The sequence below is a fragment of the Momordica charantia genome (genome assembly GCF_013281855.1).
Source record: "Momordica charantia cultivar OHB3-1 chromosome 7 unlocalized genomic scaffold, Mcharantia_2.0 BLBB01000007.1, whole genome shotgun sequence".
NCBI lineage: Eukaryota > Viridiplantae > Streptophyta > Magnoliopsida > Cucurbitales > Cucurbitaceae > Momordica > Momordica charantia.
This window is the reverse complement of record NW_028275165.1, coordinates 17,013,037-17,040,952: the sequence shown is the minus strand read 5'-3', so window position 1 is coordinate 17,040,952 and position 27,916 is coordinate 17,013,037. Positions and strand designations below refer to the sequence as shown.

General features: G+C 36.4%; 1 protein-coding gene and 1 pseudogene across 1 annotated transcript; one reads left to right on the top strand and one right to left on the bottom strand.

Annotated features, from left to right (window-relative positions):
* Window positions 1–6,688: 6,688 nt before the first annotated feature.
* LOC148210469 (serine/threonine-protein phosphatase 7 long form homolog) lies at window positions 6,689–23,309 on the top strand (annotated as a pseudogene).
* A 2,973-nt stretch (window positions 23,310–26,282) lies between these two features.
* On the bottom strand, window positions 26,283–27,796 carry LOC111022809 (AT-hook motif nuclear-localized protein 23). The gene is made up of 2 exons (XM_022300072.1): window positions 27,250–27,796; window positions 26,283–26,720 (listed from the first exon to the last, which is right to left on the bottom strand). Exons 1-2 carry the CDS (start codon window positions 27,721–27,723, stop codon window positions 26,454–26,456), a joined length of 741 nt encoding a protein of 246 aa, XP_022155764.1. The 5' UTR covers window positions 27,724–27,796; the 3' UTR covers window positions 26,283–26,453.
* Between the last annotated feature and the right edge of the window lie 120 nt (window positions 27,797–27,916).

Sequence of the window (27,916 nt, the reverse complement as noted above, 5' to 3'; positions counted from 1 at the left end):
AATCCCTCCAATTCCGAAGTTCCAAACAAGGGTTAGAGTCACTAGGCAAAAACCGCCTAATATCACTACTAATCCCCTATCCACCTTAGAACTCAGTTTCCCCTCTTTCGATATATCTCCTAATTGTCTTAATTTCTATACCTAGATCTTTCTCTTCTTACTTAATCGATCTATGCTTTTTTTTTTCCTCACTATTTTGCTTTGTTCAAATCATGGGTCAACTAAATAAAATGAGTAGTTTTGGTAAAGTGAGTAGAAATATGAATTATTTAATTATTCTTTTAAATGACATATGAATCATATTACAGTTTTTTTTAGTATAACAAGTATTAGGTATTGAGAGTGGGAATTCGAACTCACAATATTTTGATCAAGATATATATATTTCTTAACTATTTGAGTCATATTTATATGGGTAGATCATATATTATTATTATTATTAGGTATATTTTTTATATGAATTGAATAATTCATTATTCAAACTTTTGGGGGGTTTTTTTTTTTTGAGACAAGAACTTTTGGGTCATTTGATGAAGATGTGATTTTTCAAATTTTTTTCACCCCTGGACTATTTATGATGACAACACCAAAAAGCTGGTCAAAAAAATGAAAAAAAAAAAAGAATCACATCATGAGTTATTGTGCTTGGAACATTTGGCACCATTGTGATTATAAAAAAGGAAAGTAAATGTTTTATTACTTTAGTTTTTTACTTTATATCATTGAAGGATATGGATGAGAATTGTAATAGGAATTTTGAATAAATTACTACATTGAAATCAATAAATATTTTCAAAGTTACTTTCTTAGAAAGCCACAGAAAAAAAAAAAACAATGGAGTAAAAAGTGGTCAAATTAACCCACATGAAAAATTACATAAAGTAAATAACTTTTATCAGCCAAATTCAGCTCAAAAATAGTCCTTAGACTAAATATATAATTATTATGAGAAAAAGTATAATTTTAGAATTTTCTCACCAAAAGTTTAACTATCAAATTTTATAGTATTTTCTTGACACTTGAAAAGATGACAAAGAATTTTTTTTCACACGGCTGCCATCTTTTTATTAATTTCATAACACTCTCATACAAACATGATTTTCATTTTAAAAAATATTGACAATTTTTCTAATGGTATGTTACCTTGTTAACTTGGTTTAGTATAGTGTCATATTCATATCATTATGTCAAACGTGTTTAAGTTTGGTGAATTTAATTCTCTTGGTGTTGATGGCGATTTTTGTGCAAGCGAGGTGGAGGTGCCACGTATGATGTTGTCTTCATGATATAGGTTACCTGCACATAGATATCTTGCACATAGATATCTAGCAGAAATATAGTGCCCCGTCAAATGCAGTACTTCGATGAAGTTAGAACTCAAGATGAGAGCAGACGGATATGGAGCAAGTAGAGGTAGAAGGGCAGTAATCTCATGAGCGAGAGTCTGCTTAGGAGTGTGTATTGAATTCTCAATAGAAGTTTTGTAGGGAAAACGAGTTACCTTCCATTAGGGCTTCTCTCCTCCTCATATATGGGGAGTGAGAGAGCGGTGAAGAGAGTGTGTGTAGCAATCACAGGAGGCGGCATGTCGTGCCGAAGGGTCGTAAGGACCACTAACATTCTCCTTCCCTTGTGTTTGTATAGAGGGGCGCAGCGGCGTCATGAGTGATTCTCTAGAATGTATTGTGATTTCGGCACAAGATGTATCCGCATCCTATCTGTTGGCTGGATTCGTCCAAGTGCGCTCAACCCCTCAACGAGTGCACTCAGAGGTGAGTCTGATATGCTCGGTCTTCGCCTAATTTCTGTTGATTCGGTCCATGTGATTCAATTGGATCTTGGATGCGTGTCGGCTTTAGTTTACCCGATAATTAATACATAGAATAGTTAAATGTATTTTTGGTTAATTTAAAGTTTTTTTTTCCATAGTATATTTGGTATCATAGCCAAAAATTATTGTTAAAAGAAAAGCACAGATGAATCACTTCGTTTGTATTTTTTCTAAAAATATTTCTGGAATATATATTTATATTTTAAAAGTCATCCCAAGAGTCATTCTTAAAAAAAAATAATAATACTTAAAAAATATATAAATTTTCCTCTTTTAAGAGAGAAACCAATCAATCACGTGTTACCATCCATGTGATTTGATTTACTTTATTGTTTACTTAGCCACCAAGAAAAATAGTAAGAATCAGATTTTAAAAAATATCAATGAAAAATAATAGAACAGTAAAAAGAAAAAGAAAAAGAAATTTATTTCGTTTCTATTTAATAATATATTTTTACGTAACAAATAATTTAGGATAGAGAAATCTGAACCTAAAGTTTAAAAAGAAATAATAATAATAATAATAGTTTAGGATATAATGCTACTTAATCCATCACTAATGAGTTGTTTGATTATTTTATCTCTAAAATTGACAAGTCTATATATGAAATAAAAAAAATATTTAATTTCAATAAAAAAAATTTTGGGGTACATTCACGATGAAAGGATGACATTATCAAATAATTATATATACACTTTGATGTTAAAAAAAATAGTTTTTTTTTATAACCAATAGTCGGCGGCCTTTTATGCCCCTATACCGCCCCTATACCGTTAGGTAACACGGGTCATTGTTGAGTAGAGTTGCGTTCGATGTGATTTGAACCCAAAACCTCAAAGATATCTCTTGGGACCCCAAAATAGAATTGATTACTAAGAATTTAGAAGCAATTACGATATCACAATCCTAATCTTATATTTACTCATATATATTTCTTTATTGTCTATAGCACATTAGAAAGAGATCATAATGTTGGTTCAACATAGATGTAAAGTTGCTCAATCTAAACTTAGTTCGATTGATTAAGGCATATATTATCGACTAGAAGGTTGGAGCTTTGAATCCCTACTTCCATATATTGAACTGAAAAGATATTGATGTAAAGTTTAAAATAATACACTCGTCACTTTTTCCTAAAGTAAATTTTATCTTGCCAACGTGAGTACAGTTTATAAGTAATTAAAGACATCTTGCTTCTTTCATATAAGTTGATCTTATCTCTAACTTTCTAAGAGTTGTTCAAATAGCTTGGTACTTTGAAGAGGTTTGGGTTGGGTTTACAAAATAATTTTTGTTTCGATTAGGTTAAGTCAGTTTGACTCGTAGGTTCTGAGAATTTTTGGTCGGTTCAACCCAGACCGAAATCAACCTTATATATAATTTTTAAGAAGATTGACCTAGGTTTCCATTATATTTTCTCATATCACGACATCTCCCTTCTATATATATATATGTGTGAGACCCAAAAATAAAGGTTTGGGGTTTTAGCCCATTATTTGTTTTCACTCCTTCATTTTTATTTATTTATTTATTTTATTTTGTATCCAAAAATCACAACACATCCCTCCCTCCGCTCATCCTTCCTCCCTCCACAGCCAATCGTCTTCACCATAGTAGAGGCAGCAGCGATGAAGTAGTCATTCATCTCCACATCGCACGTCTCTGTCGTAGCAATTTTTATCTCTGCCCTTCGAGTCGGTTGATTTTGTCGATAATATTCAAGAAAGTTCATACTTTTAACAAAACCCAAAAATATAAAAATTGGTTTGGATTGTGTCGCACTTTCATTCAAATTTTTCAACTAGCAAAACCAACCAACTATCACTATTGATTTTTTGTCATGCTTTTTATTGGATTGGTAAAAGGCTAGGAAACGGATAGGAAACGAAGTGATCTATATAGGATAGGATAATTATCTTTATTGGTTTGAGGTCTTTTGGATGAAACTAAAAGTAAAGTCGTGCGGGCTATGACTGAAACGAACGATATCATACTATTGGGGAAATACTTCATGATATTTGGGGTACCATTGTCCTTGGACACTTTTAGCCATCTTAGATGGATCTAGGAAAGATAACTATTTATTTAATAAACGTTGATGATAGATGTAAAGTTTATGGTATTCTTTTAATATATTTTATGATGCCATCATTCATTCCCTGGACATTGTTTTTAATAATGTAAAAACAAAAACAAAAATAATGTAGGACGGAAACTAATTCCAAATGTAGGGTAGCTAAATCGTGTACAAGCGAAATCATGTCCAATGGACACGATTTCAAGATACTCCCATCCAATGGACACGAGTCTCGTGTCGCGTGGCTCTGTGCAATGGAAGCCACGCGAGCGCCAAGAAATCGTGTGAGTCATACATGATTTTCTGAAATCGTGTACATTGTACATGAATTTCATGAAATTCGTGTACAATGTATACGATTTCAAGATTTATTTTGTCCCCACCCCTTTCATTTTCGACCCCACCCCACACTCAAACCCTACATGCGCCAGAAGTTGCTGCCATCAGTAGAACTCCGGTTTGCATCTTCTTTGTTTCTTTCTTTTTTCACAATATGCTTGCTGTTTTTTTTTTATTTTGTAATATAGTATCTGTTTTTTGTAATATTTTTGTACGAGTAGTGTGTTACTTACATACTTGATTTTTTAATATTGTTTAGGAACGTGTTAGATTTTTTGGACTTTTTTGGTATGACTTTTTTTTAAGTTATATTTTTTATCATTGTTTTGTACTATTATATATTATTTATTGGTTGTACAAAAAAGATGTACAGCTTGCAGTAAAAAAATATTGTGTTGCACAGCATTGCCAAATATTTGTGTCAGAATCAAACCAAGATATTTGGTATGTGAAATGCAAACAATGGAATGAAGGTTGCAAGTGGAGACTTCGTGCTAGTAGACGTAAAACCCATGGAATGTTTGAAATCACCATAGTTGAGAAACTTCATTCATGTTTATATTGGGAGGTCACACAGGATCACGCACAATTGGATTCAGATTTAATCTGTAACGAAATTCAAAATACTATACGACGTGATCCTAGTACGTTTATAGTTACACTGCAGGAAATTATCAAAAAAGATTTTGGATATAATGTGAACTATAGACGTGTGTGGCAAGCTAAAAGAAAAGCACTAGTTAAAGTTTTTGGTGATTGGGAGAAATCATACGAGGAACTTCCTTATATTACAATGCAGGAACTCAAGTTATATGGGATTTGATACCCTCGCATGCTCCTGGAAATCTTATTTTTGGTCGTTCAGTCCTGCAATTGGAGGGTTCAAATACTGTAGACCATTAATTCAAATAGATGGTACACACTTGTATGGCAAATATAAAGGGACGTTACTTATAGTCACATCCGTTAACACTGACGGACATATGTTTCCTCTTGAATTTGCTATTGTTGAAATGGAAAATACTTTTAGTTGGTCGTGGTTTTTGTGTGCTTTAAGAACATTGGTTACCCAACGAGAGGGTATTTGTTTAATATCTGATAAACATAAAGCTATTCTAGCGGCAGTGAGAAATTAGGAGAATGGTTGGAGTGAATCGATCGCACATCATCGTTATTGTCTTCGTCACGTGGCAAGTAACTTCAATAAAAAGTATAAATCGAGGCAATTGAAAGATTTGGTGTATCGTACGAGGTGTCAACATCAGAAGAGTAAATTTGAAAATTATATGAAAGAGTTGGAAGAACTAAGTCCAGATTGTATTGAATTTTTCGCCCATATGAATACAGAAAAATAGACACAATCGCATGACAAAGGGTTTCGTTATGGTGGATGACAACTAACTTAGCAAAATCTATTAATGGTGTTTTTAAGGGAGCTAGAATGTTGGCTATCACTGCATTGGTTAAGTTCACGTGTTATCAAACGATTGCATATTTTGAGAAACGTAGAGAAGAGATTAATGAGGCATTAGCGCGTGGTGAATAATATACGCTATATGCTTTAAATAGACTCAAGAGGTGGGAAAAAAGAGCATCTTCACATTCAGTGACATCTATTGACTGAAGCACAAAAACTTTTCATGTTGAAACTGGAATAAATATATTATCTCCTTACAAGGGTCAACATACTCAAATAGTTTGTTTGACAGACAATACATGTACTTGCAATAAATGACAATCATTCAAAATACCTTGCTCTCATGTGATTGCAGTTTGCAAAAGTATTCGTTTGAAACATATGCCTTTTGTTGAGAAATTGTATAGATTGTCAAAATATCAACGTTCTTATGAATCTTAATTTCACCCTATACAACATAAGGACTACTGGCTAGAAGCAAAATTTGATATCATTCATCCTAATCCGAATTTAGTAAGAGAGCATGGTCGTCCAAAGACCACGCGCATTCACAATGAGATGGATTGGCGGGAGGCGGGAACAAAGATTCATTGTGAACTATGCAAGGGTCAAGGACAACAAACGCACTTGTCCAACTCGTAATTCGAGCGCCTCTTCTTCTAGGCACATGGATGGATAAGGTCTTCTTTTTTTTTCAACTTCCCGTAATTATTAGTGACATTTCATTAATACTGAATTTGATTATATTATTTTATACTTACAGGTGGAAGCATATGGGATTACGTGATTCTCACTATCAACATGGAATGTTTGGAGTGTTTTGACTATTAGCGTATAACATGTTTGTAGTATGTTATGTTGTTTGTGATTGGACTATTAGCGTATAACATGTATGTATTATGTCATATTGCTTGGAGTGTTTGGACTATAATAATGTATAACATGTTTGGACTATGTTATTTATATTTAATTATGCATGACAACTCGTAATATATTCATTGTTTGTTATATTCAGCATTAAATATGGATCCAAGATCTATAGATCCAACCCAATTATATTTAAAACGTACACATCGGTCACAAGATATATGGGATACTGGATCTACGGTAATTTTGAATTGTCGATGACGAGAGGCTGTAGTTTGTTGCAACATTACTTTAGATCCACGTATGATTCCATATTTAGAACAATCTAGCTTTTGGGGAGTTGCTCAAATAGGATTCATATAGTTAAACTGACATCTTATCACAGTTTTAGTTGAGCGGTGGAGGCAAGAAACACATTCATTTCATATGCGTGGTGGAGAGTTAACAATTACATTACAGGATGTTGCAGTTCAATTTGGGCTACCGATTGATGGAGAACCCATTATTGGATTTTTGCAATATGATTGGATTATGATGTGTGAGAATTTACTAGGAGTCCGACCTACTCAACTTAAGGGGTCTAGATTGAATATTTCATGGTTAGCATCACAATTCACTGAATTACCACAAGATGCTGATGAAATTACAATACAAAGATATACCAGAGCGTACATTATGCAGCTTGTAGAAGGGTTTCTGTTTGCTGCTAAGTCTAACACATTTGTGCATCTCATGCTTCTTCCTCTCCTAACGGATTTTGAGACAGCTGGACAGTTTTCCTGGGGTAGTGATGTCATGCATGGTTGTATCGAGAATTGTGTCGAGCTAGTCGATCTGATGCTTTAGAAATAGCAGGACCACACTGATACTTTTGCAAGTATGGGCTTGGGATAGATTTCTCGTCATTGCTCCACAACACCATTTAGTGACTCCTGATCAATACGTAGGACGTCCTCTTAGTGCCCGGTGAGTTTATTTTTTCCTATGTTATATACTCAAAATTTATATAATAAACTATATGTTATATACTTAAAACTCATTCATTTCATAAACTTGTAGATGGAATGGAGTTTTAATTGCTTCTGAGCAATCCACAAATATGTTGATCCAATATCGCATATGTTTTGATCGACTTATGTCCAGTGAGGTAAAATTTGTATTTTATTTACTACTTATGCTTAAAAACTTGGTCTACGAAAAACAGATTTTGGTTCGGGAGTCGGTTGAGCGTAGGGAAGGTGTTAGCACCCTACGACACCCGTTCGAAAACGGTACCATATTTTGTAAAAAATTATCCTATTATACTTTGGTTCATAAGCATGAGTGGCGCAAAGACCATTAGAAAAACAAATTATCAAGACTTGAACTTGTGATGTGAAAGTCCATATATAAATTTCTTACCAATGTGCCAACATCCAAAGATATCACTTAATATTTTATATAAATGTTTTAAGATTTGAAATCTTATAAAAACGAAAGTTTTTTTTATATTAAAAAAAACATTTTATCTAAAATAGTTGTTTGGTAAAATAATGATATAAAAAAACACATTAATTTAAGCAAACAAAGACTCGAACCAAAGACATGTGAATTACTCCTTAGTAACTTACCACTATGCCGACACCATATGATACAACTTAGTATTATTTCTTATCATACAAATCTTTATTTAAAAAAATGTTTAAAAAAAATAATAATAATACTAAAATGAAAAATAATAATAATAATAATAATAATAAAATAAATTTATTTTATTTTAGATTTGAAATTCCTCTAACAAACTTCCTTTAAAAAAAACATTTAAAACAAACTTGTTTTTAAAATTTAAATAATCAAATCATATTTAAAACAAATTTATTTCAAAAATAATCAAATCATATTTCTTATTTCAAAAATAATCAAATCATATTTCTTACTTGTTTTTAAAATTTAAATAATCAAATCATATTTAAAACAAATTTATTTTAAAAATAATCAAATCATATTTCTTATTTTAAAAATTATCAAATCATATTTAGACAAATTTATTTTAAAATATATATATATATATATATAAAATTTAAAACAAGCTTATTTAAAACAAATATAAAAAAAAATCAAATCATTTCTAAAACAACCTTTTTCTATACCACGTACTGCAGTGAGGAAATTCTGGGTGTGCCCGCGGGTCTGAAATCGTGAAGGAGCATTCGAGGTCGGATTCAGGTGGTCGATGATCCGTGCGTCGATTGTTGAACTTTGCGCCAGACTACTGTGGTGCAGATTGTCTGAACTTGTGATCACCGGGGACTTGTGTAGTCTGTGTATCGTCGGGGTTGCCGGCCTGGGTGAAGAGGAAGAGAAGGTGATGGTAGAGAGAAAGAAGGAAGTGAATTCTTCTCTGTATGGGTTCTGTCTGTCCTTCCTCCCCACTGCAGCCCTCCTTAAATACAGCTAAAACTAACGATAAAAAAGAAAAAGGGGGAAGAGAAGAGAGAAAAAGAGGGAGGAGAAGAAGGGGAGGGGATACACGTATGAAAGAAAAAATCAAAGGGGAGAACTGTTTTTTTTATCTTAAAATCAATTTAAAAAAAACCAATTATTTTCAAATAAAATCTAATTTTAAAATTTGATTCAATTAAAACTTTACATTAAATTTTATAATAAAGTAAATTATGTTATTTTAAACTAAATCAATAAACATAAATAATAAATAAATTAGTAATAAATTAAAAAAAAAAACGAAAGCGAGCCGGACCAAATACGGTGTCTACAGCTTGCCCCCCTTTGTGTATTCTTGCAGAAAAAGGGTAGACAAAGGCAAAAGACAGAGTATTGGGAAGGCGAGGAAAAAAAAAAACAACGGACCTGGCTTGACACAGGCTTCGACCACAATCTATCGGGTTCGATTTAACCAACAGAAAACTAAAAAGGAAACGGACCTAGCTTGACACAGGCTTCGACCACGATCTTTGATCGGGTTCGATTTAACCAACAGAAAACTAAAAGGCAACGAACCTGGCTTGACACAGGCTTCGACCACGATCTATCGGGTTCGATTTAACCAACAGAAAGCTAAAAGGCAACGGACCCGGCTTGACACAGGCTTCGACCATGATATATCGGGTTCGATTTAACCAACAAAAAACTAAAAAGAAACGGACCTGGCTTGACACAGGCTTCGACCACGATTTTTGATCGGGTTCGATTTAACCAACAGAAAACTAAAAAGTGACGGACCTGGCTTGACACAGGCTTCGACCACGATATATCGGGTTCGATTTAACCAACAAAAAACTAAAAGGAAACGGACCTGGCTTGACACAGGCTTCAACCACGATCTTTGATCGGGTTCGATTTAACCAACAGAAAACTAAAAGGCAACGGACCTGGCTTGACACAGGCTTCGACCACAATCTATCGGGTTCGATTTAACCAACAGAAAGCTAAAAGGCAGCGGACCTGGCTTGACACAGGCTTCGACCACGATCTATCGGGTTCGATTTAACCAACAAAAAACTAAAAAGAAACGGACCTGGCTTGACACAGGCTTCGACCACGATCTTTGATCGGGTTCGATTTAACCAACAGAAAACTAAAAAGTGACGGACCTGGCTTGACACAGGCTTCGACCACGATCTTTGATCGGGTTCCAACATAAAACTAAACAAGCTTGCTTGAGCAAAAATGAGTCGTCATAAAATTCTCTGCCATAAGGCTTTTTGGAGACTTCTCCAAGGCAAATGCATGAAATGACGCATGAAACGGTGCATGAAATGTGCGTTTGATGCATGATGATAATAGGAAAATTTGTCTTGGATGCAAAAATAGAGTGAAATCACTTGCATTTATAAAAACTTGGGATTGTTCAGATAGCTCGATCACCGCATTTCGCCTTCCTTCAAAAATCCTTTTAACTGGATCGAGAGTAACCAGAACAAATGGGACGACGACTTTGCCCTGATAACTTTGTAATGTCGTACTTGCCCCAATGTTCTAGAGAACAAAATGTCCCTCGGGCTTCTTGTGCCCTTATGTTTGATTTCGAGTAACGCATAGCCTTGGAGACGTGAAAAAGCTAGCGTCCTTCGTATATAGAAAGAGACGAATGGAGACCAAACTTTATAAATGACAAGAGACACACGTCTCAAAGATGTGGTGTAAATTTATAGGCTATAATAGAGAATGGATACACAAAACTGCCTTTCAAGCATAATACTGAGATCAAAGTGAAATTTTTTGAAATACATCATAAACTATGCATAATATTTTCGAACATGATCTGAGTTGACTGGATTTAAAAATTCAGTGCCATCCATGTTGGCCAGAACTAGTGCTCCTCCGGAGAAAGCCTTTTTCACCACAAATGGTCCTTCATAATTTGGGGTCCATTTGCCTCGATGATCTTTCTGTAATGGGAGAATTCTTTTTAGAACTAAATCTCCCTCTCTAAACCTTCTTGGGTGCACCTTCTTGTCATAGGCTTTCATCATTCTTCTTTGATAAAGTTGTCCTCTGCATAATGCCGTCAACCTCTTTTCTTCTACAAAGTTTAGCTGCTCATAACGTCTTTGGACCCACTCAGCCTCTTGTAACTTAGCTTCCATGATAACTCTCAATGATGAAATTTCTACTTCAATAGGGAGAACAGCTTCCATACCATAAACTAAAGAAAATGGCGTTGCCCCAGTTGAAGTACGGACTGAGGTGCGGTAACCATGTAAGGCAAATGGAAGCATTTCATGCCAGTCTCTGTAAGTTACAGTCATCTTTTCAACTATTCTTTTTATGTTTTTATTGGCGGCTTCTACTGCACCATTCATCTTAGGTCGATAAGGGGTTGAGTTGAGATGTTTGATCTTAAACTGCTCACAGAGCTCACTCATCAATTTGTTGTTCAAATTCCTTGCATTATCGGAAATTATGGTTTCAGAAAGACCATAACGACAAATAATTTCCTTCTTGAAAAATTTGACTACAACTCCTTTTGTCACATCTCGGTAAGAAGCTGCTTCTACCCATTTAGTAAAATAATCTATGGCTACCAAAATGAATCGGTGCCCATTTGATGCTTTAGGTTCGATAGGTCCTATCACATCCATGCCCCACATAGAGAAAGGCCAAGGAGCTGTCAAAGTATGCAAATGAGAAGCAGGAGCATGAGTCTTGTCCGAGTAAATTTGACATTTATGACATTTTCTTGCATATTTAATACAATCTGTCTCTATAGTTAGCCAGTAATAGCCAGCTCTTAAAATTTGTCTAGCCATCATGTGTCCATTTGCATGAGTGTCACACACTCCTTCATGAACTTCTTCCATAATCCTATTGGCATATCTTCCTTCGACGCACCTTAAGAGAACCATGTCATGGTTTCTCTTGTACAGTATCTCTCCGTTTAAGAAAAACTTCATTGCCAACTTGCGAAGGGTGCGCTTATCATTTTCTGAAGCATTTGGTGGATAATCTTTACTCTTTATATATTGCTTGATGTCATGAAACCAGGGGTTACCGTCGGGTTCTTCCTCAATGCTCATACAAGAAGCTGGGACATCTCTCCTCCCAACTTTAATCGGACGGACATCCTCATTGAGTTCTAAATTGAACATCACCGCTAATGTTGCCAATGCATCTGCTACTTGATTATTTTCTCTTGGCAAATAATCAAATGAGATTTCATCAAATTCTTGTGACAATTATGTTATGAGTTGTTTGTAAGGCAACAACTTAACGTCTCTTGTTTCTCATTCTCCTCTTAGTTGATGAATTACTAGCATAGAATCCCCAAAAACTTTAAGTTTCTTAACCTTCATATCAACAGCAGCTTGGACGCCCATCGAGCATGCTTCATACTCGGCCATATTATGTGTGCAGTCAAAACATAATCTAGCGGTAAGAGGGTATAGTTCCCCTTTTGGTGATATCAAAATAGCCCCAATCCCATGACCTAACTCGTTAAAGGCACCATCAAACATCATGGTCCAAGTTTGCGGGTCTAAACTTTCCTCACTTGCAGTTATGGTGGAGATATACTCATCTGGAAAATCGAACTTTACCGGTATGTAGTCATTTATAGGTTGTTGAGCTAGGTAGTCGGCCAAAGCACTCCCCTTAATAGCCTTTTGAGTCACATAAACAATATCATATTCGGACAAGAGGACCTGCCACCTTGCAATTCGACACGAGAGAGACGGCTTTTCAAAAATGTACCTTATGGGTTCCATCTTTGAAATGAGCCATTTGGTATAATACAACATGTATTGTCTTAGACGTCGAGCAACCCAAGCTAGAGCACAACAAGTTTTTTCTACTTGAGAGTATCTAGTCTCGCAATCGGTGAACTTCTTACTTAAATAATATATAGCCTGTTCTTTCCTGCCTGAATCATCATGCTGCCCTAGTACACATCTCATTGAGTTTTCAGTCACTGTGAGATACAAAATAAGGGGTCGTCCTGGAGTTGGTGGCACAAGAATTGGGGGGTCTTGCAAATACTGCTTAATCTTATCGAATGCTGCTTGACAATCTTCACTCCATACCCCATCGTTGTTCTTGCGGAGCAATTTAAAGATGGGTTCGCAAGTTGCTGTTAAGTGAGATATGAACCTTGCGATGTAGTTGAGTCGTCCTAGAAATCCTCTGACTTCTTTCTGCGTCTGTGGAGGTGGCATCTCTAAGATTGCTTTGACTTTATCCGGGTCAACTTTAATGCCTTCTTGGCTTACTACAAAACCAAGGAGTTTTCCAGTGGTTGCCCCAAATATGCATTTGTTGGGATTGAGTTTCAATTTGAACTTCCTCAATCGATCAAACAGCTTCCTTAAAATAGTTGTGTGCTTCTCGCCCTGTTTTGACTTGGCAATCATATCATCCACGTAAACTTCAATTTCTTTGTGCATCAAGCCATGAAAGAGAGTAACCATGGCACGCTGGTAGGTTGCCCCAGCATTTTTTAGCCCAAATGGCATAACTTTGTAGCAGAAAGTTCCCCATAGCGTAATGAATGTGGTTTTTTCACGATCCTCGGGTGCCATCTTGATCGGATTGTAGCCTGAGAACCCATCCATAAAGGAGAAGGTTGAGAACCCAGCAGTATTATCAACCAGCACATCGATATGAGGAAGCGGGAAGTTGTCTTTTGGACTTGCACGATTCAAGTCTCTATAATCAACACACATTCTTACTTGTCCATTTTTCTTTGGTACAGGGACAATGTTTGCCACCCACTCAGGGTAATTAGATACCGTAAGGAACCCTACATCGATTTGCTTCCTTACTTCATCCTTTATCTTGATCAACATATCTGGCCTCATTTCCGGTAACTTCTGTTCACCGGCATGAACTCTGGGTTGATCGGCAATTTGTGCACTACGATGTCTGTATCTAAACCAGGCATATCCTGATTGGACCAAGCAAAAACATCAGCATACTCATGAAGTAACTCTATCAACTTTTTGCGACTCTCTGAAGACATATGAGTGCCTATTTTAATCTCTTTGGCTTCGGCTTGTGATCCCAAGTTAAGTGTCTCAGTTAATTCTTCATGGGGTCCCAACATTTTTTCTTCTTCTTCTAGCATTATCAATAACTCAGCAGAGGGCTCGTCATCTATTTCCTCATCAGATTCGATATTGTATATAGGTGTATCGAGCTCGTATTTCGAATCATTATCGCATTCAATCTCAGTATTACTGTTTAAGACATAATAAAGGAGAAAAGAAAAGAAACAGAAATAAATGAATAAATTGGCCCAGAAAATAGTAGAGGAAGGAAACAAAGTGAATGAACTCAAACTTTATTGATATGAAAGAATTATAAACAAATAATGGGTCTGGATGGAATGTACATGAAATAGAAAATTAATTTAATTAATTAAGAAAATGAGGGGAAGGAAAAAAAATGGACAATTACTTTGATTTATTATTTACAAAAGACGGTAGCTCTATCACGCTCCAATTGCTCAGCTCGAAACCGTCTGGACACAGGTAGACAAAAGGTCCGACTTGCTCTCTTTCTTCTGTCACTGCTGCCACTACAGAGCTCTCATCGTACTCTTGATGGATTGTCCCGGCACTTCTGAAAGAGTGGGTGAGAGGTGGAACAATCCTCCTAGGGTAATCACGCTCCTCATTCTCAAATCTTGAGAGGCGTTTTGCTTTTTCCAGACTCCGCACTCTAATGATGTCGCCTCTACTTAGTTTATACCCCAACCCGAACTTCTTTGTATTCTTAGCCATCCTCAGCAGTTTGTCTAAGCTCTCATTGTCTCCTTTAAAGGCGGTCTCTAAAAGTCGTGACTTAGGTCTTCCAAACTTTCCATGTAAAGTTGTTGCATTTTCAATCTCGAATGATTGGAATGAAGACTCAAAAGCTTCTTCTGTTGCTTCAACGTATGGCATCGAAGCAAGCCTTGAGACTAGAATGTCTTCTTGTCCCGATATGATCACTAACTTTTGGTCAATCGCAAACTTAATTTTCTGATGTAAAGTGGATGGAACTGCTCCTGCCGAATGTATCCTAGGTCGCCCCAGCAAGAAACTATAAGCTGATGTGATGTCCATAACCTGAAATGTTCTGTCAAAGGTGCAAGGACCTATCTGGATCGGGATCTCAATATCCCCAACAAAAGCGCTGCGAGCTCCATCGAAAGCTCTTACTATCACAGTACTAGGTCTCATATGGGACATATCAACGGGTAACTTCTCTAGCGTGGATCTTGGCATTATGTTTAAAGAAGATCCATTGTCCACAAGGACTTTTGCTATTAGGAAGTTTTTACACTTAACTGAGATGTGGAGAGCTTTGGTATGTCCTGTACCCTCTGGTGGTATCTCCTCATTTGTAAAAGTGATGGAGCTAGATGTCATTATATTCCCCACAACGTTGCTCAAATTATCCACTGTGATGTCTTGTGAAACAAAAGCCTGTTTCAAGGCCTCTAACAGTGCATTCCGATGCGCTTCAGAGGATAACAATAAAGATAATATAGAGATCTTTGCGGGTGTCCGACCTAATTGTTCAATAACTTTGTATTCACTTTGCTTCACTAGCTTCAGAAACTCTTGAGTCTCTTCCTCGGACACAGGTTGTTTAGGACTTACATCCTTTACAACAATTGCCTCCACCAGTTCATCATGGACATCCTCGTGGAGTTTGGCCTTCCCTTTCTTATCCTCTTCCACTTTCTCCTTCTTCTTCTCACTTGCTTTTTCTTTATTCTTTTCACTAGTAGTTTCATTCACGCGCTTTAGCAGGCTATCCGGTGTATAACATCTCCCAGTTCGTGTCAAACCTCCCACTCTAGTGATATTGTCAACTGGGAGTGAAGGAGATGATACATCTTGCCCTACAGTTACCTTGCACTCATATTTTCAAGGCACTGCTTTGGAACTTTTATACTCGAAAGGAGCTGGGACCGTGATAGTGATTGGTTTCCGACTGCAGCTAGGTGCATCTGGCTTTTCACGGTAAAAGATGGTGAGGGGTTTTGGTTTAATAGAATCACTTGAGCCCTCAGCAACCAAGATATCTTCCACAACATTTGTCCGTTTCTTCTGGTGAGAATTTGCAACAGTAAGGATTTTTGAGTCTAACAACTCTTGAACTTTCATACGGAAACTGTTGCATTGCTCTAGGGAGTGACCTTTTGCCCCAGCGTGGAACGGGCACGTCAGACTTTCATCATACCCTTTATACTTTGGGCATAGGTATTCCACTGATATATATCCACTGCCCAAGAGAATTTCTAATAGTTCCTCCATAGGGGTTGTAATATCGGCAACCTTACTCTTCGACTCGATCCCTTGGCATTCGATTGCATTTATTTGGACATTCTGATGATTCGGCAGTGGATTCTTACTTACATCAGGCCCATTTTCTTTTTTAAAGTTCAACCAACCTGCCTTGATCAAAGCTTGAACCCTGTATTTCAATGCAGTGCAGTTCTCTGTTGAATGCCCTATGGCTCCTACGTGATAGTCACAACGAGCATTTGCATCATACCATCTTGGGTATGGAGGCTGGATCGGATCTACAGGTACAGGTGCCAGCTGATTATTTTAAAATAACTGAGGCAGAAGTTCAGTATAAGTCATGGGGATTGGGTCAAACTGGGTCTGTTTACGTGCCCCTCTATTATTCTGCTGCCCTTGAGTATAGAATGTATTATGTTGCTGACCCCTAGGTTGAAAATTTTGACTGGCTGGGGTAGGTTGGAAATTTTGACTGGCCGGGGGTCGAAAATTTTGGGAAGCATAAGGGGAGTAATGTGAAGTTGCATTATTCACAAATGGTTGATTATACCTGTATGGCGTTGAGTAATAATACGGAGAGTATCGCGGTGTCTGACGGTACGGTTGTTGTTTCCAAGAGTGTCGGTCTGCTCCCACCATTTGCACCTCACCTTCCTTCTTCTTGGAATGACTTGCCTTCTCTGCGGCCAATGGCTCATCGGCAGTACTAGTTATTCGCCCATGTCTAACCCCGTATTCGATCCTTTCTCCGATGGTCATAATATTAGAGAAATTTGTGGAAGCGCTTCCTATCATCCGATCATAGAAAGGATGTTTTAGGGTATTGATGAACATGGCAGATAGCTCTTTATCTGTTAAAGGAGGTTGGACTTGAGCTGCCGTGTCCCTCCACCTTTTAGCATACTCCTTAAAGCTCTTTGTACTCTTCTTCTCCATCCTCTGTAAATCTAAGCGATCTGGAGCCATGTCTATGTTATGCTTATATTGTTTTAGGAAGGAGTCGGCCAGATTCTTCCACGAGCCAACATGAGAGCTATCTAACTGCATGTACCAACGAGAGGCCGGACCAGATAAACTATCTTGAAAGCAGTGTATCAACAATTTGTCATTTTGGACGTATGCTGCCATCTTCCTACAGTACATTATAAGATGATTCTTAGGACAAGAAGAACCATTGTACTTCTCAAACTCTGGCACCTTGAATTTTGGAGGGATGACTAAACCAGACACCAAGCACAATTGTGAGGCATCGATGTTGCCAAAAACGTTTGTCCCCTCTATTGCTCTTAATCTTTCCTCCAGAACTTCGAACTTCTCGTTACTAGGGGCATTTTGTCCGACTGGGTCTGTCTTGGCTGGGAGATCGCCTAGGTTAAGGACTGTAGGGGGTGACATCATTTGCTCGGGCTCTCGAAAAATGATATTGGTTGGGATTTGCTGAGCTCCCTTAACAAAAGGATGCGGATACTGACCAACCGGGACGTCATACAGAGGGTTGTACGTTGTATATTGTGGCATGAAACCCTCTGCCACTGGCCTAAGAGGTGGACCGTACCCAGGTGGATAAGGCGGGGTTTCTTGCAGTTCATGGACAGGGTTGCTAGATGTAGCAGGATCTGCAGCCGCTTTGCCTTTTTCCAACGCAAGGAGGATGGCATCTAACTTTTCTCGCAACTCCTCGATATCTTTCCTTGTTTTCTCCTGCTCGGCTTTTTGATCTTCTATCATTAATCTTGCCCTGCGTCTGGTACGGTAAGTGCGATGTGGTGCCAGTGAGCGAGCTATCTTGAACAATCCCTTTTGTTTTTTAGAAAAATAGAAGACAAAAAGAAAGAGAAAGAAAACCATAAATAAATAAGTTCGTGACTTTATTATAAATTGGATAAATAAATAAATGAAGATTACAAGAAAACAACAATTATGCCAAATTTGAACCTCAATGCTTAAATCATGGAATTGAAAGTACATTAAAGCAGAGTGTCAATAAAACTGTCCCCAATGCTCTAGATCTCGTCGAAGTTTGCCCAAGAACTTGAGTGTGCTTTTGCCATTCGGCTGTGTAGGGGCAATGGCAGATGTGAGAGCTCGTGCCTCTTCAGCTAAACCATCTACCCTACGGGCTGCCTGTCTGACTTGGGTGAGTACATGTTCTGAATTATGACGCAACAATGTGTTATCGCGCCTCACATGGTCTAATTCATACTCCATTTGGTTGTATTGTTCCTTGATATGGGCATAATCATGCATTAACCCATCAGCAGAATTCTGGGTTTTGTCGAGACGGCTTGAAAGCGCCTGAACAGTTTCCCTTAATCTTTGATTTTCTTGAGCATATTGAGCTAACTGTACTTCTTTCTCCTCCAGCACAATGGCCTTTTCACGAAGGGACATGATTTCTGTTTGTAGAGAAGACATTTGTTGTGATATTTGATTGTTTCGCACCCTCAAGGCTGCTTGTGAGCTCTCTCCCTACTTTCTTCTGTTAGGGTCCCGAACCTCTACTTCTAGCGGTCTGTTTTCTTTCCCCTGGCAATCGACCTCCCTTCTTGCCTGCTGTAATTCCAGCTCAATGTTTCGAGGTAGATTTTGATTGAATCCTAGTTGTAGTCTTTCTTTAGCTGATGTGGGGTTCCCTTCTCGCAGCTCGTATTCTATCCTGCGAACCTTCCGCTGAGTGGATTGATTTGGGCTCATTTCAGAAAGAATTCTCCTGGTGGGAACCTCTAGCTTTCCTTTGCCCTTGTCGGTTGGTAGGAGAACCACAGTTTTTCCTCTACTCGAATGCCACTGTTCATATCCTTCAAATATATTATCGTGGTAATTGCCACTTTGGATTCTGATAATCGTCTTCCACGCCTTTACGACCTCCTGAATTTTGTTTTTGCAAAACCCAATATCATAGGCAAATTCAGAGTTTCTTAAGTCATGTGTGGCGGGGATAAACTGACGTACCCATATCTGACGCAGTACCATTAATGGGGCATAAGATACACATCCCCATGGACCCAATAACGGCAGACTGTGAAATTTACCACACCTATACATCATAGGTTTGGTTGACATCCATCGGGTTCTCCACTCCACATCTTCTGGCCTTAGTCCTGCAAAGAAAATGCTCCACTCTTCTTTTCCTGGGTGAATTTGACTCCAATCTGCTTGGTTGAATTCAAGCATGGGATTTTGTAATCTACTCCACGATCTTGAAAATTTGACCTGAGGACACTTGAACTCTGGTGGACAATTTATATGGCTGAGGATCCAAATGTATAGCAGCTGAGCACAGCCTATAAATTTCCCTACTCCTCGCCATCTGCAAAAATTTAGTGCTCGGAAGGTTTCTGCCAGGATGGGTATTACGAGATTAACCCCCATTTCTACCTTGACAAATAGCTTGACCACCCGCTCTTCAACGTACCCACTAACTTTAGGGAATAAAACCAAGTTAAATAAGCATAGAGCTAATAGCGATAGCTCCCTTTCTTCATTAACGAACCTCTGCTGAAGACTCAGGATATATTCTATCGGTAAGCATGTGTTTTCTCCCTTCCTTTTCACATGTTTTTCAATCTCACCAGCAGATATCTTCCCTACAAGCAGCGATACTGCCCTTTTCAATGTAAACCCACCATCATAGGAATAAACCTCAATTTTCTCTTGCAGTGGTATTTGTAAGAGGGTGTGGTATTCCTCGATAGTTGGGGTTATATCCATTGAGCTAAAAGTAAAGCATCTATATGCCGGATCCCAATGTTGAACTAATGCTCTCAACACTGAGAAGTTTACTCGCACGTACAGGAGTTGCGCTATGTGGCCATATTTTTTTATGAACTGGGTCTTTCTATCTGGTCTTAAACCCTCCCATAAACGTTTCAAGGTATCCAACTGATTTTCTGGAAACGTTACATTTTGAAATGGCATGATTACATTCTGTGATAATGCGTCACCATGAGTATGTTGCATGTTCTCTGACCATTGACGGACAATTTCTTGGTCTTGCTCTCTCCACTCTTGGGTAGGAACCTTACTGGAACTCATGCTTTAATTTACTGTCAATATTAATGATTTAAGACTTAGGTCAATTTTGGTAAAATTGAAAGAAAATAAATTTAAAGGGAAAGTTGCGAAACTCTTTTTTTTATTGTTGTAAAAAAACGATTATTAAGTGAGAGAATGTATGAGACTCTTTTAAACAAATCACTTTCTTAACACCAACAGAAACAAACTAAACAAAAAAAAATAGCAGAAATCTGATGCTAAAATGAGTGTAAAGTTAATACCTACACAACCTAGAGGGAAGCGACCCACAAATCTTCCATACGCTTGCGCGGTATGGTCAACTTGAGTGGAGAATTTCATGCGCCTGCACGGGAACCGAAATTCCACGAAGGTCACACTACTCAGTCCCCGATCTAATCTTAAAGGTAAAGCCCGGGTAGGAGGCTTGTGTACTTGTGCGAGATGCATATGATGTCAAACCAAATTAAAAAAAAAAACAAAGCGAACAAGAAAGGAGGAAAAAAAAAAGAAATATAATAAGATAATAAATAACAAAAATAATGGCTTGACTCTCTAAAAGTCCCCAGTGGAGTCGCCAAGCTGTCGCAACGTCATCACGACGCGGAGCGGCCGACATCATCCCCTGAAGGGTCTCTTTCGAGATTAGGGTTTGGAGTCGCCACCAATCATCTACGAGGTGTGATTGGTCACCTATTTTAAAAACTTGGTCTACGAAAAACAATTTTTTTTGGTTCGGGAGTCGGTTGAGCGTAGGGAATGTGTTAGCACCCTACGACACCCGTTCGAAAACGGTACCATATTTTGTAAAAAATTATCCTATTATACTTTGCTCCAAAAAGAAAAATACTTTTGTGTTTGATTTTAAATGTCCCAAATTTATTGGTTCATATTTTACGATAAAATATGAACCAACAAGCATGAGTGGCGCAAAGACCATTAGAAAAACAAATTATCACCTCGAGAATATTGGAAAGATCCAATTTCTGTTATTGGGATTTTCGAAATAATTATTTAGTAGAAAAGAAAAATTAATAAATAAAAAAAATAATTTTAGTGTAGGGGCCATCAAGACTTAAACTTGTGATGTGAAAGTCCATATATAAATTTCTTACCAATGTGCCAACATCCTAAGATATCACTTGATATTTTATATAAATGTTTTAAGATTTGAAATCTTATAAAAACGAAAGTTTTTTTTATATTAAAAAAAACATTTTATCTAAAATAGTTGTTTGGTAAAATAATGATATAAAAAAAACATTAATTTAAGCAAGCAAAGACTCAAACCAAAGACATATGAATTACTCCTAAGTAACCTACCACTATGCCAACACCATATGATACAACTTAGTATTATTTTTTATAATACAAATCTTTATTTAAAAAAATGTTTAAAAAAATAATAATAATACTAAAATGAAAAATAATAATAATAATAATAAAATAAATTTATTTTATTTTAGATTTGAAATTCCTCAAACAAACTTCCTTTAAAAAAAACATTTAAAACAAACTTGTTTTTAAAATTTAAATAATCAAATCATATTTAAAACAAATTTATTTCAAAAATAATCAAATCATATTTCTTATTTCAAAAATAATCAAATCATATTTCTTATTTGAAAAATAATCAAATCATATTTCTTACTTGTTTTTAAAATTTAAATAATCAAATCATATTTAAAACAAATTTATTTTAAAAATAATCAAATCATATTTCTTATTTTAAAAATTATCAAATCATAAGACAAATTTATTTTAAAATATATATATATATCAAATTTAAAACAAGCTTATTTAAAACAAATATAAAAAAAATCAAATCATTTCTAAAACAACCTTTTTCTATACCACGTACTGCAGTGAGGAAATTCTGGGTGTGCCCGCGAGTCTGAAACCGTGAAGGAGCACTCGAGGTCGGATTCAAGTGGTCGATGATCCGTGCATCGATTGTTGAACTTTGCGCCAGACTACTGTGGTGCAGGTTGTCTGAACTTGTGATCACCGGGGACTTGTGTAGTCTGTGTATCGTCGGGGTTGTCGGCCTGGGTGAAGAGGAAGAGAAAGTGATGGTAGAGAGAAAGAAGGAAGTGAATTTTCTCTGTATGGGTTCTGTCTGTCCTTCCTCCCCACTGCAGCCCTCCTTAAATACACCTAAAACTAACGATAAAAAAGAAAAAGGGGAAGAGAAGAGAGAAAAAGAGGGAGGAGAAGAAGGGGAGGGGATATCAAAGGGGAGAACTGTTTTTTTATCTTAAAATCAATTTAAAAAAAATCAATTATTTTCAAATAAAATCTAATTTTAAAATTTGATTCAATTAAAACTTTACATTAAATTTTATAATAAAGTAAATTATGTTATTTTAAACTAAATCAATAAACATAAATAATAAATAATAAATAATAAATAATAAATAAATTAGTAATAAATTAAAAAAAAACGAAAGCGAGCCGGACCAAATACGGTGTCTACACATATTATCGAGTTTCATTAACCAAATCAGGTCTTGCGACAATTTGGGCTAAGACAAACTATTCCATCATATTGTGATACGGACTCGCAATTATATAAAGTAGACTTGCGAGGAAAGCATGATCATGATTGGCAACACCGGCATGCAACAAATATAACAATGTGGCGTCAACGTCGTGACCGATGTGTAATTGGTGATGTAACAGATAGGCCGACTGCCTTAATTGAGTATTTAGATTGGTACAGTTCTGTCACGAGAAAATACATTAGATATGAAGGTGCTTTTTACGATCACACGGTGAGTATTACATTTCTTAACTTAATTATTTATGATATTAATTTAAATTTATATGCTTCTTTTTTTTAGAATTTTTTTGTCAGTGAAGTGCAGAACATTGAAGTAAAACATAATATACTGCAATTGGGTTCTTTATGTGAGAACTTCATTCGAAGTACAAACATTCGGAAGGGCATTAGTAGACTAGTTTCTTCCAACTTTGAGAGGAGGCGTGCTCGTCGTAGACGCCAACCACCTATAGATGATAATATTCAATAGCCAAGAGCCTCCAATAGTTGAAGATCAAATTCCAACTACTCCAGTTTAGTCAGATTTTATTATGATTCCTACACCTGCAGTTCATATGGATATCGCATCAAGTTCAATTCATCCGCAACTATCACCTATTGAAGTAACGCAGCAAGATATCGATAATATAATTCATCATCCAGCATCACATATTTATAGGCCTCAACCTCGTCTTGGAGGTCGTCAGAGAAGACAACGACCATTTGGTACATGAATTCTTATCTATATTCTGTAATGTTTATTTTTCAATCAACTCGATTTGAATTTTTATAATTGAACTTAAATTTTTAAGTCCACTTTCCGAATTGTGTTGGTAAAATTGTTCATAGTTTAAAAGAGATAAGATAAAAAAAAAAAGGTGAATCGTATACGATGTACACGAGTTTTGTACTCGTGTACATCGTGTACGATTTACCCTAAAGCGTGTACAATGTACACGCTTCTTCCACGATTTCCACGCCATCTTCCACGTGTAGAACGTGTACATTGTACACGAGTTTAGACTTTGACCAAAACTACCCTACTTTTGTCAATACTTTTGAAATGAACCCTATTTAAGACTTTTATTATTTTATTTTATTTTGTAATTTAATTTCTTTTTTGATTTTATTATTTTGAAAAATTTGCCCCCATTTCTTGGGTTCATTATAATAAATAACGATCCACTGTGGTGGAATCTATAAAATAAATCAAAACAAAAAAAATAATAAAGAAAAAAAAGCATTGAAAAGCCGGTGTTTGAGCAAAATCCAATAATTATGGAAATCACGGGCAAAGCATAATTAATTTTAAAATATTTCAATTTCTTTGTAAAAAAAAATATTAATTTCATTTCAATAATTAAGCTAATTTTATTTTTAGACAATGAAGAGTTGAAAGTTAAATCTCACTTTTTCTTAGATTTTATTCTTTTTAATACAACATGTGAGGTTCGAACTCACAACCTTTTAATTTGAGATATATGCATGTCAAATACTATTGCTCGTTTTGATCCCTTTTTCTTAGATATTATAGTTTATATTTGGTTTCTCTAGTATAATAGATTGGGGTACGAGAGTTTGAACCTCTAACCTCAAACAAGTATGTGTCAATTACCATTGAACTAGACTTGACATATTTGGTCATTTGTATTTGAGTTTATACCGGATTTATTATTAGTTCCATTGGTTTGTAATTAGTTTACTTATAATTAATTATTTGGCTACATGTGTATACAAACTCTTTTCTCAAAGAAATAAATAAAGAGTACTTTTATCTCCAAAGCTCTTTGTTCAATAAAATATGTCTTAATCTTTGTAATATGCTTAGGGTAGCTAAGATTTTTATACTTAATTCAAGTTCATTCTTATATTTTTAAATATTAGGTGTCTACAAAATTCAAGCATGTATAGCTTAATTAAACACAACATCTATTATCGTTTCTTAAGTTGAAAGTTCAAAATTTTGTGAAAGGACGTTAGTGCCAAATTTTTTCATAAAATTATGTATAGATCATTTCACATAAATATGACGAAAACATATACCATCGATCATATGTAGTTTAAGCTACATGTATGACGAGGTTTAGATGGAAAAAGTGATTATGTGTGCTTCGTGGCCATCCTCCAGTCCACGATTCTTACGAGTTCTTTAGCGTTGGTGTCTAACATAAAACAAATGGTTATGTTCGTTTTTTTTAATACAACAGAGTGGGTTATGTTTGGGTTATCTTTTCTTGTGCAGATGAAAGGGAAAATTTGTAATACAAAAATTTGACACTACTTGATGACTCAGATGAATTGTTATAGGAAAAAAAGGTTGAAAATGTGTAAACACTAGAAAAAGAAACCCCAAGTCTTGACCTAAAAATAGGACCCATACTAAAAACATATATTTCAACCCATAACCTACTTTGCTTCATTCTTGCTTGCTCAGCTTGAGTTCTAACTTATGCATCGGAATGCAATTCAGCAAAGCACCACACTGGTGCTAGATTTCTGTGTGTAGGTAACAAAAAGCTTGGAGACAAAGGCATACGTGGCACCTACGTAACACTTACGTGGCTCTTGCCCAAAAATCGACATCAACACAAATCAAATCAAAGAAGAAAAATGCAAAAACCCACTTAATAATGAAACCCGCTCATTTCATTTTGGAAACTTAATTCACCATAATCATATATACATAATGAATCTAAATATAGCTCAACTCATTAAGACATCTTTGATCAAAAAGTCAGAGGTTCAAATTCTCACCCCACATGAACACAGAGAGAAAATAATAGCGATAATTATTACTTTTGCTAAACATAAAATCGAATTTATGGAAGAACAATGATATAAACCATCAAAATCTTGAGCTATTAACTAAATAAATTTAGACATTTTAATCCATGTTGACGAAAGGCAAGATTAAACTTAGAGGGAAGATAAACAAGAAACTGTATCAAGTTATTTAAACAAATGAAACACTTTAATTAAAGAAAAATAAACAAAATTTCAGTATCAAGAAATGAAATTTTCATTCCATACCCTATCCCATATCATAAATTATAAGTCGTAGCTACATCCAAAAAAAGAAACAAGAGTGGTAATTTTACAAGAAACGATACAATTAATGGAGACAGTCAATCAAATATAGATTAATCTGCATCTAATTTAATTTCAATATAACATCTATATTCTTAAAATAAATTAGAAAAATCAAAGCCTACTAAATCAAAAATCAATGTAACAGAATCATATTGCATGTAGCGTGACTTCGACCACCTCCACGTATTATTGGACTAGAAATATAATTACTCTCTATAAATGTTTGGGAATATTTTTAATTATTTTCATTACCATATGTTCTCTATCTTTTCTCAAGTTAATTATAGAAAGCAATAAAATCACAAATTAATAAGGTGGTTCTCTTACAAATAGACCAATTCTAAACAATAGTAAAGAAAAAAAATAGTAGAAATTTTGATCATCAAGATTAATTGAACATTAAATCAGACAATTTAACAAAGTTTTACACCACAAACAAGCAGAGATTGGAGACTAAGAAAGAAGAGAGAGAGATTTATGACTGAAAATTATTGGGATTAAACCTGTGAATTTGCAGATGAATTTGAAGTGTTCATCCAATTTTTCAACCGAAAAATTGGTTCTGATTCGGCATGTTCATTGGCAGATTAAGGAAGGGCAGGCCGGAAGATGCGTCGGGAAAAGGGTTGTTGTGGCTATCGCCGCCGTCTCCGCCTCCACCGGAGCTCTGCGGCCCAGCCCCGGCCTGCATCGGCAATTCTTCTTCTTCATCCAATGGCAACCTCTCGTACGCCACGTTGCTAAACGACGAAGCTATGACAATGACCGGTCCCGATGCGATCAAAGCTCCCACCACATTTCCGCCTACCACCTGTTGAGAATACATATAAATGGTTGTATCTACCTTAAAATTCATCGTCTTAAGATCTTGGGTTTAGTTGAAAAAAAATTAATAGAGTTTTTGAGTTTGATAGTATACAGTAACAAATTAGAAATTGTTCACGTTTTTCAATTTTCAAACCTAGAAGTGAGGTAGGATCAAAACTTTTTCAAAAATTAATCGTTACAAATAATTAGTAACCTAATTAAATAATTTTCCCTCAATTTCAATATGTTGTTAACACTTGATTGGAAAAAGATTTTATAGGTTAAGTAGAAAATTTTTTTTCTAAGAAAAAATGGAGAAGGGGAAACTCCTAAACCCTTTTTTTTTTTTGGTTCCCGTAGCTAAAATCAGAGAGGGGGATTAAAATCCATTCCTCTTCTCCGTCCCGATCCCGATCCCGCTGAGAGTCATCTCTAAACGGAGTGTTAAGAATATGTATAAATTATTAAAATTATATAGTAATTAACATGTTCGTTTAAGCTTTTGAATTTAGTGGTAGCTAACTTTAACTCACCTGCCCTTGTCCTCCAGCCAAGAAGATCGTCAAACTGGTGGCACCGGGAGGAGCGGGCGGTGGCAGAAACGATCCCGACAACGACAATATCTCGAATCGACCTTGCAGTGTCAACACCGAGCCCGCCGCTGCGGGTTGCCGCAAGCTGACATTGTTCACTATCCCACTCCCACTCAACACGCAGATCCCCCGTTGGCGCCGCCGTGCATAGGCAGCCACGGCCTCGAACACGTCGCAGCCGCTACCGACCTCCAAGATATGAGCTCGGAGCGTGTTGGCACTCTCGCGCGTGATGATCACAGGCGGCTTCGGCTTGTTCTTGGACCCGGCCGGGCGGCCCCTCGGCCGGCGGACCATGACATCGCCCCCGCCGTTGAAGTGGCCGGAATCCGGCGGCGGCTCTAGGTGGAGATCAGGGCGGTGCTGGAGCTGGTCAACAAAGTGAGAAGCGGAGCCCAAGTTTAAAGCAGCCATTAAACACAAGAGAGAGAGAAACTTAAAACACTCTCAAAGATGAACAGGGAAAAAACCAGGGGGGCAAAAAAATAATAATAATAATAAATGGTAAAATAATAAAAAGGGGACAATATATTTTTGAAAGGAGAATGAATTATTATAAAATTTTATATGGATATGTGTGAGAGAACAGAGGAGCAGAAATCAGTCC

Coding starts and splice junctions, on each gene's coding strand:
- LOC111022809 (XM_022300072.1), bottom strand. CDS start 27,723: ATGGCTGCTTTAAACTTGGGCTCCGCTTCTCACTTTGTTGACCAGCTC. Junction 26,721..27,249: donor TGGCTGGAGGACAAGGGCAG/GTGAGTTAAAGT, acceptor TATTCTCAACAG/GTGGTAGGCGGAAATGTGGT.